We start from the raw sequence: 21,320 nt of genomic DNA, 5'->3' as shown, positions 1-21,320 counted from the left end.
CTGTATGTTAATAAGTTGACACCTCATTGTCTGAGATGGTTCTCTGTGTCCCACACCCATTCCCATTCTACAATTGATGACCATTTGCTCAGAATTTGATCAACCAAATGATACATAAACAATATACCAGTTGACTTTCTTCTTCTCTATGATAATTAAGCCATTTTGGGGATGAGCTGATTCTAAAATATACTTTGGAGTGGAATCTGGGTCGAGGCAGACTACAATTTCTTACAACTTCGAATGTATAAATATATCCCCATTGTTCATTGTTATTTACTGCAGTCATGGCATCAGAGACGATTGAAGTGGCAGCTCTGGGAAGACCTCTGTATCCTGGTATGCTGTATGACTGCCGCAAGGACACCTTCATTCCAGGTGCTGTAAAATGCTTTTTATTCCCTTTTTCACCCAAATGTGAATCCACAAAACAGTACATGTGTGGTCATTTGGAGACATAAGATGAAGCACACAAATATTAATCCTCAGGGGTCTTAGGATTTTTGGGGCCCTGGAGAAGTTTTGATATGCCCTGACATTTGTGTCTTGTTCATAAACATATCAATGGCATAAGTATCATGACACCAGTGGTTTAGTCTAGTTGTTTGTAGTGAGTATACTGTGATTTTTACCTCACAGTCTGTCACCTATCACCTGTCCCAGAGCGACACCCCATAAGCACCAGCACACTCACTAATGCATATAGTGTGCATCTGATCTAGGATACATGTAATTGAGAGCTTTCTGAAAGACTGATTATGTGTGTGTTATCAACATGTCAATTTATTATTAGCAACACAAAACTTTACCAGCCAATGACATTCACAGCTGGAGAGACTGGACTGATTTTTCTACTGTTTGGTGTCAATAGCCGCTTTTCCACTGTCAGGCCAGTGCAAGCCAGGGCTTTCATTGGGCCAGGCTAGGCTAATAAGGGCCCCAGACTTGCAGCACCAAGCCCAAAATCATGCTGCAGGTCCACCGTCGGGCCAGAAGCTCCGCAGGGATTCACTAAAACCTGCTCATAACATGCCTCTCTGGAACAATGTCACACAAACCCATAATTTCACAAACTTCATTATTTTTTATCAGAAAAATAATCAGAAAGTAATCACAGGAAACTAGCGAGATCATAAAGTGAACGTGATAAAAGCAGGCGTTTTCTGGCATTTTGATGTTTACTTAAAGGTCCCGTTTTTCGTGTTTTTTTGAAGCTTTGATTGTGTTTATAGTGTGCAATATAACATGTGTTCATGTTTAGCGTGTAAAAAAACACAGTATTTTTCACATAATTTACTTATCTGTATACCGCTGTTTCCACTGTCATAATAACGGGCTGATGACTTCCTTGTTCTATGAAGTCCCTCCTTCAGAAATACGTAACGAGTTCTGATTGTGCCAGCGGTTCCTGTGTTGTGATTCGACAGCAGCTTAGCGCTCCTTGCCCGGAAAGGTCACGCCTCTTACCATAACGTGTGCTGCACATAGTTTTACATGTGGATTATTGTGGTGTTGTGCCGAATGAACACAAAAGACAATAATTCCCGAGAGACTGAACTCTTTAATCTCCACAAGCAGCGACAGAAAATGTACAACGTTAGCACTCACTCAGAAGAGTACCTCATACGGAAAACAGCCATGTACATAAACATAGTCCCCTCTTGTGGCCATTATGTGCACTGCAGTCCAACATTAACTATTGCAGTAAGGATACCACAATTATAATTTTCGGGAACCGAGTAAAACATAAATTATAACCATTGATCTCTAAGTACAGCGTCCCTGGGAAGGCCAAACAAAGGTGATTGGACTGCGGGATGAAAATAACACTGTTTCGACGACATGGCGACAAACACACTCTACAAACGCAACTCTTGCTCTTCTCCGTGGGAGCGCAACAAGACCACGCCCCCTTTTTTGTGTATTCCTGTGGGCGGAGGTTAGTCAAAAACTGTTTTAGTGACGTCATTAAAGAAGGAAATAGAGGGATGTAGTCCAAACTGGCCGTTCGATGTAGGCGACTTCTGTTAAATAAAATATCTCGCTTGGCATTGAACTTTGAGCTTTAACATTTTACAGATTTTATTTATACTCTAATAAAAACATTACACACTAACTAAAGTTTGAAACATGGGATCACGAAGAACGGGACCTTTAAAGATTTAAAAACCCACGCGTTGATGTTTTACCAAACAAATTGACCATAATGAATTTATTTGTGTCAAGATTAAACATTAGTCACGGAAATAAAGTGGTATTTACTGTCTTTCCACAAAAGAAAGAGGACACGTACTCAGTCGCATCTGTTTCTGTTTATTTGTAGTCATAGGACAGTATGTTAACATTACATTTATATAGAATGATCATTTCTAGAAATTTCTCAGTCTGAGAAACAGAGGAATCCCAAAAAAAGTGTTGCTTTATTTTATGGAATATGCAGAGCTAAATATGGATATCAGACATTTACATTTACATTTATTCATTTGGCAGATGCTTTTATCCAAAGCGACTTACAAGTGAGGAATACAACAAGCGAGTCGTCATGATGAAGCAAATAGACAAGAAGTGCTCATAATACAAGTTATAGGCAGTGCTCAGATTATCCTAAGATACAATAGAGAGGGATTAGAGGAAGTGAAAGGATAGGAATAAGAAGTTAAGAAGTAAGTTTTTTTTGTTTTTGTTTTTGTTTTTTTTGTTTTTTAAGATGAGGTTAAGTGCTCACGGAAGAGATGGGTTTTTAGCTGTCTTTTGAATGTTGTCAGGGATTCTGCATTCCGGATGAGGGTGGGGAGAGCGTTCCACCAGCATGGAACTGTGAATGAGAATGTTCTGGAAAGTGATTTCGTGCCTCTCTGTGATGGTACCACAAGCCTTCGCTCCTTTAATGAGCACAGGTTTCTGGTAGGAGTGTAGACTCGTAAGAGTGAGTGGAAGTAGGAGGGTGCTGAGCCTGTGGTAGATCTGTAAGCAAGCGTCAACACCTTGAATTTGATGCGCGCAGCAAGTGGTAGCCAGTGAAGAAAGATGAAGAGAGGCGTGACGTGGGCTCTTTTGGGCTCGTTGAAGACGAGACGTGCTGCTGCGTTCTGAATCATTTGTAGAGGCTTGATTGTGCATGATGGCAGTCCAGCCAGAAGAGCATTGCAGTAATCAAGCCTAGAAATGACCAGGGCCTGGACCAGAAGTTGTGTTGCATGTTCTGTTAGAAAGGGCCTGATTTTCCTGATGTTGTATAGTGCAAATCTGCAAGACCGAGCTGTCATTGCAATGTGGTCTTTGAAGGTCAGTTGATCATCAAGGATTACTCCAAGATTTCTGGCCGAATTTGATGGGGTAATTGAGGATGTGCCTAGCTGGATGCTGAAATCGTGATTTAGAGTCGGATTGGCAGGGAAGACGAGAAGCTCAGTCTTAGCCAGGTTTAGCTGTAGATGATGTTCTTTCATCCATGCCGAGATGTCCGCCAGACAGCTTGAGATTCGTGCAGCTACTGTGGGATCATCTGGTTGGAATGAAAGGAAGAGTTGTGTGTCATCAGCATAGCAATGGTAGGAGAAACCATGTGCCTGAATGATGGGACCAAGTGATGTAGTGTAAATGGAGAAGAGGAGGGGTCCAAGAACTGAACCCTGAGGAACACCCGTGGTCAGCTGATGAGCTTTGGATACCTCCCCTCTCCAGGCAACCCTGAAAGACCTTCCTGTGAGATAGGATTCAAACCAGAGAAGCGGAGTACCTGTGATGCCCAGTGATGAGAGGGTGGACAGGAGGATCTGATGATTCACCGTGTCAAAGGCAGCAGATAGATCGAGCAGAATGAGAACTGATGATTTGGAATCAGCCTTTGCAATCCGCAGGGATTCAGTGACCGACAGCAGTGCAGTCTCAGTCGAGTGGCCACTCTTGAAACCAGATTGATTGACATTCAACTGGTTGCTCTGTGAGAGGAAAGATGACACCTGGTTGAAAACAACTCGTTCAAGTGTTTTTGCTATGAATGGTGGGAGAGAAACAGGTCTGTAGCTGTCTACAAGAGACGTGTTTAATGTGGGTTTCTTAAGCAGTGGAGTTACCCGAGCCTGCTTGAATGTGTTAGGGAAAGTGCCAGTGTGGAGAGATGCGTTGATGATGTGTGTCAGTGCTGGTAAAAGTGTGGGAGCGATGGCTTGTAGAAGGTGTGTGGGGATGGGATCTAGAGGGCAGGTAGTAGGATGGCTGGAGAGGAGAAGTTTGGATACTTCTGTCTCAGTGAGGGGAGAGAATGAAGAGAGGAGGTGTGTGGCTGTGTGTGTGGTTGGTCTGAGTTCCTGTGTGTGTGGAGCGGAGAACTGACTGCTGATGGTAGATGTTTTGTCAGTGAAAAATGTAGCAAAATTATCAGCAGTAAGGGATGAGGTGGGTGGTGGTGGAGGGGGACAGAGGAGACAGTTGAATGTTTTGAAAAGTGTGCGTGTGTTTGAAGCGCTGTTGATTTTGTTGTGGAAATAGGAGGATTTAGCAGCATGAATTTCAGCAGAAAAGGATGAGAGCAGAGATTGATAGCTACTTAGGTCAAATTGGTCTTTTGATTTGTGCCACTTCCTCTCTGCAGCCCTGAGTTTGGTCCGATGTTCACGAAGAACATCAGATAACCAGGGATTAGAGGGAGTGGCACGTGCTGGCCTGGATGACAGAGGACAGATACTATCTAGAGAAGAAGTTAAGGTGGAACATAAAGTGTCTGTTGCTGTATTCACATCTAGAGATGAGAATTGTGAGGGTGAGGGAAGAGAGGATGATACAGTAGAGGAAAGATCAGAAGAAGAAAGAGAGCGCAGATTTCGTCTGAAGGTAACTGGTAGTGGGGTTGGTGGTGAAAAAATGGGTAGTTGAAGATTAAAAGTAATGAAAAAATGATCAGAAAAGTGCAGAGGTTTTACCAGAATGCTGTCGGTGGTGCAGTTGCGAGTGTAAATGAGATCAAGTTGGTTGCCAGATTTGTGTGTACTTGTGGTTATGAGCCGATTAAGATCGAATGAGGCTAGCAGAGAGTGGAAGTCAGAAGCATAAGGCTTCTCTAGATGAATGTTGAAATCGCCAAAAACTACAAGTGGGCTACCATCCTCTGGGAATGAGGACAACAGCATGTCCAGTTCCTCTACAAAGGTACCCAGTTGGCCTGGGGGGCGATAAATTACTACGATATGAATTTTGACAGGAATTGAGATTGTAATAGCATGAAACTCAAATGAATTGTAGTTGCACAGAGACGAATGATTTGAGTATTTCCAATTGTCAGAAATGAGAAGACCTGTGCCCCCACCCCTCCCAGATTGGCGAGAGGTATGGGAGAAAGTGAAGTTGTTGGAGAGAGCAGCAGGAGTTGCTGAGTCCTCTGGACGAATCCAGGTCTCAGTCAAGCCCAAGATATTAAGAGAAGAATTAGTAGCAAAGGCTGGAATGAAGTCAGCTTTGTTAACTGCTGACTGACAATTCCATAGACCCACAGAGACAGAGAGAGGAGTGTTAGTGTTAGGAGAGGAGTAAACAGGACGCAGGTTAGAAGCATTGCGCTGCCTTTTACGTGGGTTAGTGGAGCGTTGCCGAGAGACAACAGGAATGAGTTGAAAGCACATGCTGAGGAAGAAGGACAAGTGTGAAAGGAGGAAGAAACTTAAGTGCCTACCGGTGTCGTTGCTCGGTGGAGTCGCGCAGGTAGAGTCGCAGGTCTTTACCCGAGTCGGTCGAACACAAGGAGGCTGAACGCTCCCGCTGACGCTTCCGCGACAGCGCGCACACACAATTAATATACTGCTTATTAACACGTGATTGAAACGAGCTAGGCCCGCCTTGCAAATCAGCACTGCAAAAGCCTAAACCCGTGAATGGCTGAAAACCGAAACTAACTAAAGCTTAAGTGCGGGCAATAACACCAATAAAGTCTGCAAACGCGGCTGTTATTCTAAACAAGTACAATTAAAATACAATTATAGTCGAGGTAGGAAATAGGACAAACACAGATACGAATTAAATCCTTCCTAGCAGCAAATAATAAACGAAGCAACTGACCCAGAACAGATATTAAGCAAAACACTTACGCGCTCATGCGTCCGTCACCACTGCCAGCTCGCTAGTCCGGTAAGAGACAAGACGCACTGACAGATACAATAAATATACGATTGTGATAGCCTATGTATATGATTTGTCTGATTTCTTCAAGTGGTCGTATTTAACCATGTTTACTATGGTAATAGCGCACATAGTCTTGGTGATCAGAATCCACATTGGATCACAAACAGAAGTTATTTCAATCACTTGCTGCTGTCTGAAAGTGAGTTTTAAGCTAAAATTATTTTAAAAGTCTTTAATGCTGATGTTAGCTGGTAACCTACATGAAATCATCCGCGGCATTGCCATCTTCAGACTCACATAAACTCCGCCTTTGTTCGTAACCACACCCTAAAGCCCGAGCTGGCCCGCTTTGGATTTGGCGGGCCAAAAAACCTTGGCCGTTGGCCCCGAGGAAGCCCCGAGGAAGCCCTGATGATCAAGCCCCGGAAGTGACAGTGCAAACACGGCTGGCCCTGGCATGCATTGGAATGCCTGCTTTAGGCCCGACAGTGGAAACACGGCTAATCATCATCTAACTCAGCCAGTTCAGATCTACATTTAGCATTAGATATTATATGAATATGGCCCCTGGAGCACAGGTTTTATCAGCTGGCAAGTTTCAATGCACATTCAAGAGTGAAAGTTGAAACTATTATTTCACTCTAAGAAAGGCTGGGTTAAAAACAACCCAAGTCAGGTTGAAAATGGACAAACCCAGCAACTGGGCAGTTCATTTTAACTACTATTGTGTAAAAATTGCTGTATTGCTTGCTTAAAATGAACCCAAAATTAACATTTATTATTATAAAATATATAATTTAAACAATAAACATTTATTAATATATGATTAGCTTTTGATTATTATTGTTGCCTCTAGTAATTATGTGTCTGATTTTTTTTTTTTTTTTAAATTAATAAAACTGCCCAGCATGTTGGGCAAACATTTAACCCAACCACTGGGTTAAAACAACCCAGTCGCTGGGTTTGTCCATTATCAACCCAACTTGTGTTGTTTTTAATGCAGCATTTTTTTGTGTAACAATAATGGAAAGATGAAGCTTATCAGTATGTCACAATATCACCCTGTTAGGACTTTGTTTTCTGTTTTTCACCATTTTCTGCCAGTCTGTCATCATAGTTATTTCAATTCATTAGCTTACAATCCATTCGATATCAGGTACAGTACATGGCACATTTTCTCAAGAAAAAAGAAATCTCTCAACTAATGCTATAAAACATAAATGGGAATCAGTTGGTACTATGGCAAGCCATTTTGACTTTTATTCATTCTCAGGATTGAATTATTGATATCACCAAGTAAATTCTTTATGTCAGGAATTACTTTTCCACTTCTAACAATGTTAATTCTTGATATCAACAATTTCAATTCTTGATATCTGTAATTGTATTTTCACTAGTAAAATGTCACCATAGGCTCCATTCAAATTCAATTGTTGATATAAAGAAGTGATTTCTTACTAGTTGAAATTCCAATTCCACATATCAGAAATAACATTCTTACTAGTAAAAATCATAATTTTTGATATCAATAATTACATTGCTACTAGTAAAAATGTTCATTCCCTTTTGAAAGGGATACTATACTATATCTATACTGGATATCTATACTGTTTTACCCATAGGCGTAATTAGTGGGTGGGACAGGTGCTGCGAACAGGGGCAAACAGGAACAGCAAGGGACAGGCAGAATCGTAGTCAGGAAACAGGCAATGGTCAGGACAGGCAGATATCACTCACAGGACGTTAGACAAGACAAGGGTCAGGGCAGGCAGCGACGGGTCAGGAATGGGTGACAGACAGGAACAGTAACGACAGGATGTAAACGCTCAGAAATGACACACAGGGTAATCAAGTCTTCGCGTTGCGGTGGTGTGTGTGAAAGTCCTTTATAGTCCTGGTAATGAGCTGCAGCTGGGTGTGGTGATTATTGTGGTGTGCTAGGCTGTATGTGGCAACAGGTGATTGATGTGGAGTGAACATGTGACTGGCAGAGAGGATTATGGGGAATGTAGTCCGGGAAGTGGCAGGAACATGAAAGGAACAGATGGTGATCATGACATTTACACAACCAGGTACATTTTTATTAACTCACAATTTCAACCAAATTATATAACATAAACAATTATTTCAAAATTTCACATTTTGCAGCCTGATTGGAACATCCACAAATAAAATCATATTTTCTTAAAATTAAAAGACATTTCTTTTAAATATATAGACCAGCTTTTTAATGAAGCAACAACCTGTAGGACAAGAACAAGACAGGCTGTTAATATTCTTTCATTGTGCAAAAGTATTATAAAGGCTCCAATACAGAGCGGCACAACGCACTTATGCTCATCCTGTGTGCAGAATGATGTGCTTGAAGCAACACAGAGTCACAGCACTCCTATGCGCAGCAGTCTGAGCATTTTCTTTTAACAGTTTTAATTTCAGTTACTGTGTGTGTGAAGAACTATTCATAGCGCTCTATTCTCCAGTGTTGTGATTTAACTAACAGACACTGTTTGAGATGTGCGCTGCAAGGCTTTAAGCAAATTATAAACTTTGGTGAAGATTCAGCACTGGCTCAATTGGGACAGTGACAGTTCCATCTACTGTACCAAGCGTCTTTCACAAGTTCTGAAAGGTAGTTTAAACCAGAATGCACACGTTGACGATAATGCATAGACTGTCACTGTGTGAAAATGTGGAGATAGAAAAATTATAGAGGCAAAAGTGCCTCTATAAACAGCCCACAGGTATCGATTTTTTTTTACATGTTGCATCACATTGTATCATTACACATTAGATCGATGTATTGTTACATCCCAATTTTTGTGCGCGTGAGCAGTAGGCAACCGACTAAAAGGTATTAGCTAATTTATTACACCCTCTGGTTTGCGTGTGTTTACCACAAACCCCGGGCACATATCTCTGAGTGGCATTGGGTCCGTAATCAGGGGTGGAAATGGGGGGGGACGCGGGGGGACGGAGTCCCTGGAGTGAATTTCGAGGGGGGACGGTGTTCCAGTTGAAAAAAAAAAAAAAAAAAAATATATATATATATAAATATATATATATATATTTTTTTTTTTTTTGGTAATTAAAAGCATTTCTATTTTATTCCACCCAATAGTCTACAATACAATAGCCACATAAACGTAGCGTAATATATAATAATAAAAATGTAGCGGGATATTCTGTGATATTGGCTGCGCAATGTCAACTTTTGTGATTGGCCAATACCGGCAGACTCCAGCCAAAGGAAATGCTTCTCCATCAGTGCGCGTCTTATTCTTCACAGAACTTCAAAGGCTTGAGGTAAATTATCTGAGATGATAAACTGTGATTTTGACCCCAAAAAATCTGAAGAGAAACCGTTACTTTAACAGATGTTAACATACCTGAAATGATCCGGTCTACAAAAAAAAAAAAAAAAAAAAATTATCCGGCCGTCTTGACCAAAAAGAGCTTGAATATCGAGTGAAAACAGTAACCGATACAGAAACGCACTGTAATCCAGAAATACATGCGAGATATGCACAAAACGCACACAAATTGCGACCCATGCTGGTCAAAACTTTAAATGCAATGAAAACATGGGCCAAGCATGTAATTATACCCCAAAAATTAAATAAAGCTAAAAGGGATTTAAGGGAATAAGAACGGTAAAAGAAGTTCTAGTCTAATTGTAGCCCAGTTGTAAGGTAATCCATTTAGGCTAAACTCTTTGCAAATAATATTTTATTTAAAATACGGACACATTCACTATTCACTAATGTGTCAAAAATGCAAAACGTTTCTTATAGCATATTTTAATATGGCGAAATTCCATAAAAAAATATTACGTTTACATCACTGTATTACTTTGGGTCGCTGAATATAGCAATCATCCACTAAACCAAAGCACATTGTTCTTCACCATGAATGAGAATGAGAAATGTTGATTTTTAAAAGTGGATTTTACATAAAATGTTGCCATTTAAATTATTACAAATTAAGGCAAATAAAAAAAAAATCCCCCTTAAACTGAACAATGTTACAGTCAAACATTAAATCATGTGATGTTAGTTTGTTTAAAAAAAACAAAAAACAAATTACATATTGGGACAGTACTTGTCCCCCTCAATGTGTATAGTGGGTACGGCCCTGCTCTTTTTTTTTTTTTTTTCTTTTTTTTTTTTTTGAGGGTTTAGCTAATCAGGCCAATAAGAGATAATAAGGGATTATCAATGATGCTATAGGCTATATTATTTAACTGACCCAAGACAAACTAGAATTCAGAAAATAATGTAGAAATGACATTTGTCACCACTGAACACTGAAAATGATTAAGATAAGTGGTAGATAACTGTGAGGCAAGTACAAGTGAACTTACAAATTTAATTATAGACAGGCAATGATAACTTATTCACAAGAAAAATACAAGAAAGAAAATATTTACAAGGGAGAAAGAAAGAAAAACAATTTCCACAAAGCAATAACAAAACACACCTGCAAATTTACAATATTTAGGAACTTGGGGAGAACAAAGGGAACTGGATCGTGCCAAATAAAAGAAAAAAAGAATCTTATCTACACTAACAGAACAAAAAATACAGTGGGTGGCACAAATCCTTAAGCCTAGTGTGTTTAAACAAATCAAACTAAGTTTGCACCATGCTTCTACTGCGCTGGCATTTCCCTTATATACCCGGATGTAAAAAACACACCTGCAAATTTACAATATTTAGGAACTTGGGGAGAACAAAGGGAACTGGATCGTGCCAAATAAAAGAAAAAAAGAATCTTATCTACACTAACAGAACAAAAAATACAGTGGGTGGCACAAATCCTTAAGCCTAGTGTGTTTAAACAAATCAAACTAAGTTTGCACCATGCTTCTACTGCGCTGGCATTTCCCTTATATACCCGGATGTGCAACAGTAAAACGATTGGAGAACAATCCAATCTGACATCAGCACACCCAATCCGCTCATCCTGAATGATTGGCAGCCGAGACAACCACACAGCACGTCACCTACAGAAGTGAATGTAAGAGAGGGAGAGAGCAGCAGAGGAAAATACATTGAAGAGAAAATACAAAAACACCCAAACCACAACTCAACGTCACATAGGGAACTTGTCACGTGACACTTCGCAGTCACAACGGCACTGTATGACTGATGTATCGGTTTCGTTTCAGATTTTTCCTTATTCAAAATATTAGCTTGTTGATAAAATTGTAAAATATCTGAAATTCTGATTAAATATTTGTTAATAAATGTATTTTGTTCTTCAAATACAATGTCATGTCACAAAATGACAGTTTGTCAACCCTATTTTTATTGATAGTAAAGAGTTTGAAGGAGAGAGAGTAAGTTTGGCAGGAAGAGAACACAAACAAAATTTTCAGAACTGCATATATGATCACCAAAAACCAGCAGCCCTTTAGTTTAATGGAGGACTTAGTTGATCTCCAGGAAGCCAACGGTATTACATTGGGAGGTGTGCTTCAGCCCAGAAAAAGCTGTGGGGACATATGTGAGTTTATCGGAGAAGAAATGAGAAAAAGACTGGTGACACACATAATTGAAAATGATTCAAAAATTGGAGTGCTTATTGATGAGTCAACTACAGCAAGCCATCTGACTGTGTTAATTGTCTGTCTTAGATCTGCGATTGGCTCAAATCCACCCACAACAGTAATATTTGAATTACTTGCATTAACGTAAACAACAGCAAAGGCCATTACAAGTTCACTTTTGCAGTGTTTGCACCAGCACTTTCCAGAGGAGTTTCTCAAACGCAACTGGATCTCGTTCACCTCAGATGGTGCATCAAACATGATAGGCCGTGTATCTGGAGTCTTTACCCAGCAGAAACACCTTTACCCAGATCTTATTGTGTGGCACTGCTGTAACCACAGGTTGGAACTTGCAGTTGGCGATACCATCAAGGACAATGGGGAAATCAACCACTTCCAAGCATTTATGGACAAGTTGTATTCCCTCATGCATCATGCATCTCCCAAAAATGAGCGAGAGCTACATCAGAATGCAGAAGAACTCTCGGTCATCTTTCTCACCATCGGAAGAGTTCTTGGGGTCAGATGGGTAGCCTCAAGTGAGCGCACTCTAAGAGCAGTGTGGCAGCTGTTTCCGGCCTTACACAAGCACTTTCAGAGAGCAGCCCAAGATCCTCGCAGAGATGGACGTGAACAAAACATGTACAGAGGACTTGCTGCTAGACTTACTGCAACAACTTTTGTCAGGAACCTTGGAGTAATGAGAGATGCTCTAACAGAGTTATCAGAGCTGTCACTCATGTTGCAGAGTAACACAATCACTCTTCCTCTGCCCCACTCATTGGTCTGTCAAAAGGTGAAGGTGTTTGAAGCACGTGCTAAGGGAAGACAAGGAGAGTTTGCAAGAACTGCTTCAGAAGCTGCAGAGAAGACAGAGTTCCAGGGTGTGCCACTTCATCCAGGGAGAATGGTAGATGTTGCCATAAATGCTCAAAAGTTTTATGACAGTCTGGCATCTTCTCTTAGGAAAAGACTAATGACAACATCAGCCTCTAAAATGCCACATGGTGGGTCTTCTACTCATGTCTCTGAATATGATGACATATTGTCAGCCTGCAGGACCATCTACCCAAGATTCTGGCCTGATGATTACGATATTCTGTATGGCGAAGCAGAGGTGGTTTCAATGTGCAAGAGGTTGCACCTCCCTGAAAGACCTGCAATTAATGGTTTCAGGGAGTACAAGGAGAGTGGTGGAAAAGCGGTCCCAGCCACAACTTGAATCAGTTGCTGTGTCCACAGCAGAATGTGAGAGAGGATTTAGTTCTATGAACACCACCCTTACTCCACTTAGGAGCTCTCTTGGGATTGGCAGACTGAGCAGCATCCTTTTCCTGAGCCGCAATGGGCCACCACTGGCACAGTTTGAGCCTATGAGCTATGTGAAGTTGTGGCTGCTGAGAGGAAGACGGAGTGCTGACCACTTAGCCTGCAGGAAGAGAGAGAAGGGAAACGGGAAGGACGAAAAGGCCATCTGGTCACTCTTTTAACTGGTAATTCTAGAGAGTGTTCTGCCACCCCAAACTCCTCTGCCAATCACCACACTGAAGCAGATACCTAGTTCACTTGGAAGTGTTGACTGGAAGTTGGGTAAAACTGAAAAGAGAATAAGATAAAATAAACACATGAATTTAAGTATACAGAAGGTGGAATTTAACATATATTGCTACCTAGAGCTGCACAATTAATCGGAATCTATTCAAAACCCCACGCAGTCATATTTTATTAATGACTAACGATTCGTCCATGTCTAGCAAATCTTTGACAAAATCATACTTAAACTTTCAAATCCATGTTCGTGCTGCCATGTTGAGCCAGAGAGAGCAGTTTTGAACCACAATGTAAATATTCAAATTAGAAATTCAGAAATACTGAGATAAAAGTTTGAATATAAACACTGATATCCACGATAGCGATCGTAGGCAAACAAAATAGGGCAAACAAACTTATGAAACTAACTTGGCGCTTCAAATAACCCTTGTCTCAATTACATACATCGCTACTGGGTGGCGACAAGTGACTTAAATTTATTTGTCATTGAATAATTAAAAAGATTTGTTCAAAAACACCATTTCATCCAGTAATAAAACAAGTATTTATTAATGAATCACTGAATTCATTCAAAACCTTTAAAAAAATGCATTCAAATTAAACATTTTGTCCAGCAATGAGAGCCTAGCAATTAAAGGGATAGTTCACCCAAAAATGAAAATTTGATGTTTATCTGCTTACCCCCAGGGCATCCAAGATGTAGGTGATTCTTTGTTTCTTCAGTAGAACACAAATGATGATTTTTAACTCCAACCGTTGCGGTCTGTCAGTCATATAATGCATGTCAAAGGGAACAAAATCTATGAGAGTAAAATAAACATGCACAGACAAATCCAAATGAAACCCTGCGGCTTGTGACGTTACATTGATGTCCTAAGACACAAAACGATAACACCACTATGTCCAACTGCCCTCCACATCCGGTTAGTGAGGTCTGAACACGTTCTGATGAGGGAAGTGATGTTTAGCCCTCATCGAAGTATAAGCGCGAGAGATCACTTCCGTCATCAGAACGCGTTCAGACCTCACTAACTGGATGTGGAGGGAAGTTGGACATAGTGGTGTAGCAGAGGTAAAAAAGTATATAAATATGGTTATATAAGTACAATTCTACACAATGTACCTTTAATTTTAATTACACAGACAACTATCTCCAAGCAGAAATTCTGTTAAATGATTGTGTTTGTGGAACAAAAAATAATAAAAAATAAAGAAATAAAATGAAATTGATATTTTTTTTTTGTCAATTTCATTTTGTTTCTCATTTTTTATTTAAAGGAAACATTAAATAAATGTACGAATAATGAACGAATAATTGAAAGTATGGGATACCCAGAATAATCAAATATCTAAATTAATAATTAAATAATAATAATTATTATTATTATTAATTTATAAATTAATACGTGACCAATGATTAATTCCTTAATTAGAAACATGATCTAAGAGTGATAATCATTTGAAATTGGAGTCAGATTAAACGAGCAATTAAAGTAAAATGTAAACTAAGTTCTAAAAATTCAGTGAACATACACACATTACACCTTCGTCCAGGCGGTCAGATTCCGTTCATTGGGCTGATGGGGGTTCCTTACACGTAACTGTGCTTTTACTCAAGTAGTTGATTTGTGTACTTCGTCCACTACTGACCTTCATATGTGATTCATTTTTATTTCATGCTGTAACTGGTATTTAAGCGGAGGAGCGGGTCAGTTCACGTGCGCTTCACGCTGCCACAACTCTTGAACAGTGATCTGTGACGCCACATTAAAGTGCACCAAAATGGTATTTATGTTTTTTTTATTTCGAAGTAAAATGGGCAGAATTTGAAATATGAGACTTTGTTTCATTTCAAAAGCAACAAACCACAAATCTCATTGTGATTTATTGGATCCTTGACCTTTCCTAGTGGGTATATGGCATATACCTGCACATCTTGTAGACTACACCACTGCATTACACTGTATTCAGCATGAACTAGGCTACCATAATATGTGAGCAACATGTATGTACATGTTTGTATTTTTCAAGGAATAATGTTTATGCGTGGTTATTGAAAAAAACAAAAAACTTAAGTCGTTGAAATAAGGCAACAAAACAAACACTAAATATGTGTTTACAAGACTTCTGGGTATTGGAGGTTGTAGACTAGAATTTTTGCTTCAAAGGGATATAAAAAATTATCCTGCCTACTCGTTCATATAAAACAATAAAGAGATTAAAATTTTGTAAGGCAATTTTTGTCAAGAAAGACACTATGCAGGAGGCATGAATCTTTATAAATAATGCTGTGATTCAAACCTGAGAAGACAAAGACCCACATAATGACCTGCATAATGAGCCCTTTCAGTCAGGTAGGCTATGTGAGAGTAAACTAAAAAAAATCTAAGTACAAAATAGTTATTTGTAGTTTATTCAGTATATAGTTAACAATATAAATGACAGATTTTGAATAAATGAGGGCACATTTTGAGTAAACATTTTTACCTGGCAATAAATCCTGTTCAAAGATACAGTATATTTGAACATCACTTACCAAAAAGGAAAAAAAAAAAAAAAAAAAAACCCTTTCCTGATTCCAGTCAGTGATCTCACCAGTATATTCATTCAGAATGTCCTGTGTGAAACTACAATGTGTGCAGAATTATTAGGCAAGTTGATTTTCTGATCATATTTTTTTTTCCAAGCACATTTTACCAATTCCAATCCACATCAATCTTAATAACTACTATTAATATTGTTTTTAATCATTTATAAGTGATATATAATTGTTCATGAAGGCTGGAAATGAAAAATGCCCTATATGCAGAATTATTAGGCAGGTTTTCTTTTACAGATAAAATGAGCCAAAAAAGAGATTTAACTCAGACTGAAAAGTCAAAAATTATTAAATACTCATGAGAAGAATGCAATACTAATGTAATACTAGAAATTGCAAAGTTAAAGCATGACCATTGGACAGTGAAATGCTCATTGGGTCAGCGGGGTCATACAAGAACAGTTGGAAAAGACACATGTTAACTGCAAAATAATTAAGAATTAAGGTGAAGAATTAAGTGTGAAACCATCAGGAACCCTTTAGTCTCCAGCGCCACCACTGTTTGAAGAATTTATTTTCCAGAATCTGGCAGTAAGGTGTGGGAGTTCACTTTTAGTCCATCTCTTATCCTGAAATGTCCATCTTGCAGAGATGGACTAAATGATCTTCCAAAACTTACTGCCAGATTCTGGAAGATAAATTCTTCAAACAGTGGTACAAGAGGATGTGGTGCTGGTCCTTCAGGAGTCACTCTCAAGCTGTCTGTCTATAAGGCCTATAAAAACCCAGTCTTCATGTACTTTATAACACTTCAGCTTGTGATTCTTATTAAGAGCAGGTCATTTTTTAGGATTCTTCACCAAGTCTCTGAGATCCTGACACCTCACACTTCTGAAGACTCCAGGTAGGTTTCAGTACTGGGAAATGGTGGCGCTGGAGACTAAAGGGTTCTGTCATGATCACCAGTGAGAGTGCCCTTTCAGCCACTAGAGGGCACTCCATTCCGGACTCTCGTTTCCACCCTTTGCATTCACTACATTACCCATAACGCACTCCCCGGACTCATTATCCCATGTTCATTGCACCAGCTGTTTTGTATCTCATCATTAGTGTCTGTCTATTTATACCTGGTTTGTTTCTGCCTTTGTTTGTGGTTCTTTGTTGAATGTTACACGCACTTCTGTTTTTGTTAGGACTGACTTCTGGATTTTTGACCTTTTTGCCTGTTCTTGGATTACGATTTGGATTACCCATTAAACTTCTGCTGCTATTGGATCCTATCTTCTTGTTTTTGTGTGCACCGTGACAGAAAGAACCACCATGCAAGGATCCAGCAGTGTGGGGTTCCGAATCCTTCCTCCAGCCACTACCAGGGAGCGTTTGGATCAAATGCGAGCGTTGAGGGCTCTACGCCAAGAGGGATGGGAGGTAGGATGCTTCGCCAAGGTCTTTTGGACGATGGCGGTGGGGCTGGGTTACAATGACGCGGCTTTGAAGGATATGTTTAATTGCTGCCTTGACGATCCTCTGCCTCAATGTGAGATGGAAGGGCTACGGATTTTAGATTTCTGGAGATTCGCCGCATATCTCCGCCGTCGGAGAGAATGGACCTCACCGAGTCAACCAGGCAGTGTGCATGCTCCAGCCCATGAATCCGTTTCAGAAGGCATTGAGGAGGTGGACACTGAGCCTCAGCTTCACCCCGGTAAAGGGAGGAGGAGGAGAAGGAAGAAGTCTCCAGTCAGTGAGTCCGCTCCAGAGCCCGCTCCAGTCAGTGAATCCACTCCAGAGCCCGCTTCAGTCAGTGAGTCCACTCCAGGGCCCGTTCCAGTCAGTGAGCCCGCTCCAGTCAGTGAATCCACTCCAGAGCCCGCTTCAGTCAGTGAGTCCACTCCAGAGCCCGCTCCAGTCAGTGAATCCACTCCAGAGCCCGCTTCAGTCAGTGAGTCCACTCCAGATTCCACTCCAGTCAGTGAGTCCACTCCCGTCAGTGAGTCCGCTCCAGAGCCCGTTCCAGTCAGTGAGTCCGCTCCAGAGCCCTCTTCAGTCAGTGAGTCCACTCCAGAGCCCGTTCCAGTCAGTGAGTCCGCTCCAGTCAGTGAATCCACTCCAGAGCCCGCTCGAGTCAGTGAATCCACTCCAGAGCCCGCTTCAGTCAGTGAGTCCACTCCAGAGCCCGCTTCAGTCAGTGAGTCCACTCCAGAGCCCGCTCCAGTCAGTGAATCCACTCCAGAGCCCGCTTCAGTCAGTGAGTCCACTCCAGTCAGTGAGTCCGCTCCAGAGCCCGCTCCAGTCAGTGAGTCCGCTCCAGAGCCCGCTCCAGTCAGTGAGTCCGCTCCAGAGCCCGCTCCAGTCAGTGAGTCCGCTCCAGAGCCCGCTCCAGTCAGTGAGTCCACTCCAGATCCCACTCCAGCCAGTGAGTCCATTTTGGGTGAGCCACCGCCTCACCCTCATAAGCGGAGGAGAAGGAGGAAGAGGGCTTCCTCCGTCCTACAAGGCCTGGAGACCACTCTAGGGGTTGTTTGTGGGTTCTCCAATCGCCTTGCCCTGCCGGCGCCAACGAAGCGCCTTGCCCTGCCGGCGCCAACGAAGCGCCTTGCCCTGCCGGCGCCAACGAAGCGCCTTGCCCTGCCGGCGCCAACGAAGCGCCTTGCCCTGCCGGCGCCAACGAAGCGCCTTGCCCTGCCGGCGCCAACGAAGCGCCTTGCCCTGCCGGCGCCAACGAAGCGCCTTGCCCTGCCGGCGCCAACGAAGCGCCTTGCCCTGCCGGCGCCAACGAAGCGCCTTGCCCTGCCGCTGCCCCCCAGGCCGCCAGCCCTGCCGCCAGCCCTGCCGCCACCGCCCAGACCGCCAGCCCTGCCGCCAGTCCTACCACCGTCGTCTAAGCCCTCTGCTCTGCCACCACTGCCCAAGCCTTCTGCCCTGCTACCTCTGCCCAGGTCGCCTGAACCATTGAAATCTGCCTGGTCAGTTTCTCCAGCACCACCCTGGCCATTAGCCAGAACTCCAGACCTGCCAGTGCCCGCCTGGTCTAATCCTCCAGCGCCGCCTTTGCAAACAGCCAGGACTCCAGACCTGCCAGTGCCCGCCTGGTCTAATCCTCCAGCGCCGCCCTGGCAATCAGCCGGGACTCCAAACCTGCCAGTGCTCGCCTGGTTAATTCCTCCAGCGCCGCCCTGGCAAACAGCCAGGACTCCAAACCTGCCAGTGCCCGCCTGGTTAATTCCTCCAGCACCGCCCTGGCTTTCAGTGGGGGCACCCTGGATCTGGCCCGCCATCCCTCCCCCTGATCCTCCTCCGGTCCACCTCCCTCCTGAGTTTTTAGTTTTTGTGTTTTGTCTGGTGGAGCGTCTGGTAGCCGCTCCTTTGAGGGGGGGTAATGTCATGATCACCAGTGAGAGTGCCCTTTCAGCCACTAGAGGGCACTCCATTCCGGACTCTCGTTTCCACCCTTTGCATTCACTACATTACCCATAACGCACTCCCCGGACTCATTATCCCATGTTCATTGCACCAGCTGTTTTGTATCTCATCATTAGTGTCTGTCTATTTATACCTGGTTTGTTTCTGCCTTTGTTTGTGGTTCTTTGTTGAATGTTACACGCACTTCTGTTTTTGTTAGGACTGACTTCTGGATTTTTGACTTTTTTGCCTGTTCTTGGATTACGATTTGGATTACCCATTAAACTTCTGCTGCTATTGGATCCTATCTTCTTGTTTTTGTGTGCACCGTGACAGGTTCCTGATGGTTTCACACTTAATTCTTCACCTTAATTCTTAATTATTTTGCAGTTAACGTGTCTTTTCTTCTCCAGCTGTTTTTGTATGACCCCGCTGACCCAATGAGCATTTCACTGTCCAATGGTCATGCTTTAACTTTGCAATTTCTAGTATTACATTAGTATTGCGTCCTTCTCATGAGTATTTAATAATTTTTGACTTTTCAGTCTGAGTTAAATCTCTTTTTTGGCTCATTTTATCTGTAAAAGAAACCCTGCCTAATTATTCTGCACACCTGAATATAGGGCATTTTTCATTTCCAGCCTTCATGAACAATTATATATCACTTATAAATGATTAAAAACAATATTAATAGTAGTTATTAAGATTGATGTGGATTGGAATTGGTAAAATGTGCTTGGAAAAAAAATATGATCAGAAAATCAACTTGCCTAATAATTCTGCACACAGTGTATATCTGGTCACTATGATTCTCAAATCTGTGAGATAAAAGAAAAAACCTTCTGTGAAAATGCTGATAAGTAATCATATTAACTACTGTATTAACGTTAATATAATGTCCACTCTTAACAGACAACATGATTTTAGTGATCTCATTCATGTGCGTATTATTGCACATCATGTGAAGAGAATTTTATATAGGCCTATTATGTTTTAAATTACAGTACAGGTCAAAAGATTGGATGCATTACTATTTATAATATTTTTGAATTAAGTCTCATGCTCATCAAGCCTGCATTTATTTGATTAAAAATACAGAAACAAACGGCAATACTGTGAAATATTTTTACAATTTAAAATAATGGTTTCCTATACATTAAAATATAATGTATTTCTGTGATTCGATGTGTCTAAACATTCATATTACCTCTATGGCATTTCATGTATTATATTTATTATATTATACAGCCTATAAATGTTAAAGTGCAGTTTAATAAATTGCTAACACTTATTTCAGTATTTATGACATATTTCAGTCGATTTCACTCATCTCAGTATAGCAATGTATTTTGGGAATAGCCATGGAAATTTACTAATGTAAATTGCTGCCCCATTAATTCACACTGAGATACACAAAACATCTCGGTAATATATATAATCTTAGTTCCCTGAATAGGGAACGAGACGCGACGTTGCCGCTTTGAGAACGCCTCTGCGTGATGTCGTCGTGAAGTACGTATGCAATCTGTCCAATCAGGAGACGGTACGTCATAGGCGGGTGACGTCACCGACCAGGAACCATATAGCCACCCCAAACACACTCACATTCAGCTTCTGAAAAGGGTCTGAAGCAAGTCACTTACGGGCATGCAGGGAGTATGGCTAGTCAACGCAGCGTCTCGTCTCCTATTCAGGGAACTAAGGTTATATACATAACCGAGACGTTCCCTTTCAAGGGAACTCGAGCTGCGTTGCCGCTTTGGGAACGAGAATACCAACTTCCCCATGTGAGCAATTGACTGTACGTGTGTAGCCAAGGCGCACACATTACAGAAGCACGTATGTGGTGATGACCAGCCTGCTGCATCACAGATGTCAGATAGGGAAACCCCAGAAATAAATGCCTTAGAGGCAGCCATACTCCTCGTTGAGTGAACCCTAACAGCCAATGGTGAAGGCTGTCCAACCGACTCATAAGCAAGTGAGATAGCCTCGACCACCCACTTGCTCATTCTCTGCTTAGATGCCGGGAGCCCTTTTCTCGGTGCTCGGAACACACAAATAGTTGATCAGATATCCTCCACAGGGCAGCTCTGTGGACATAAGCATCTAGTGCCCTCACTGGGCACAGCAGATTTAATCTTTCCTGGTCCGGTGACTGAAATG

The 21,320-nt window shown here is 41.7% G+C and overlaps 1 protein-coding gene across 1 annotated transcript in view; it reads left to right on the top strand.

The window, feature by feature from the left end:
• The first annotated feature begins 287 nt into the window (after positions 1 to 287).
• The window catches only part of LOC137025116 (neoverrucotoxin subunit beta-like), a 30,657-nt gene continuing 9,624 nt past the window's right edge, over positions 288 to 21,320 (top strand). The window contains exon 1 of the mRNA XM_067393148.1: positions 288 to 378. Within this exon, the coding sequence (XP_067249249.1) occupies positions 288 to 378 (91 nt within the window). The remainder of the gene's footprint in view (positions 379 to 21,320) is intronic.

The sequence above is a fragment of the Chanodichthys erythropterus genome, chromosome 8 (assembly GCF_024489055.1).
Source record: "Chanodichthys erythropterus isolate Z2021 chromosome 8, ASM2448905v1, whole genome shotgun sequence".
NCBI lineage: Eukaryota > Metazoa > Chordata > Actinopteri > Cypriniformes > Xenocyprididae > Chanodichthys > Chanodichthys erythropterus.
This window is presented reverse-complemented; position numbering and strand designations above follow the sequence as displayed.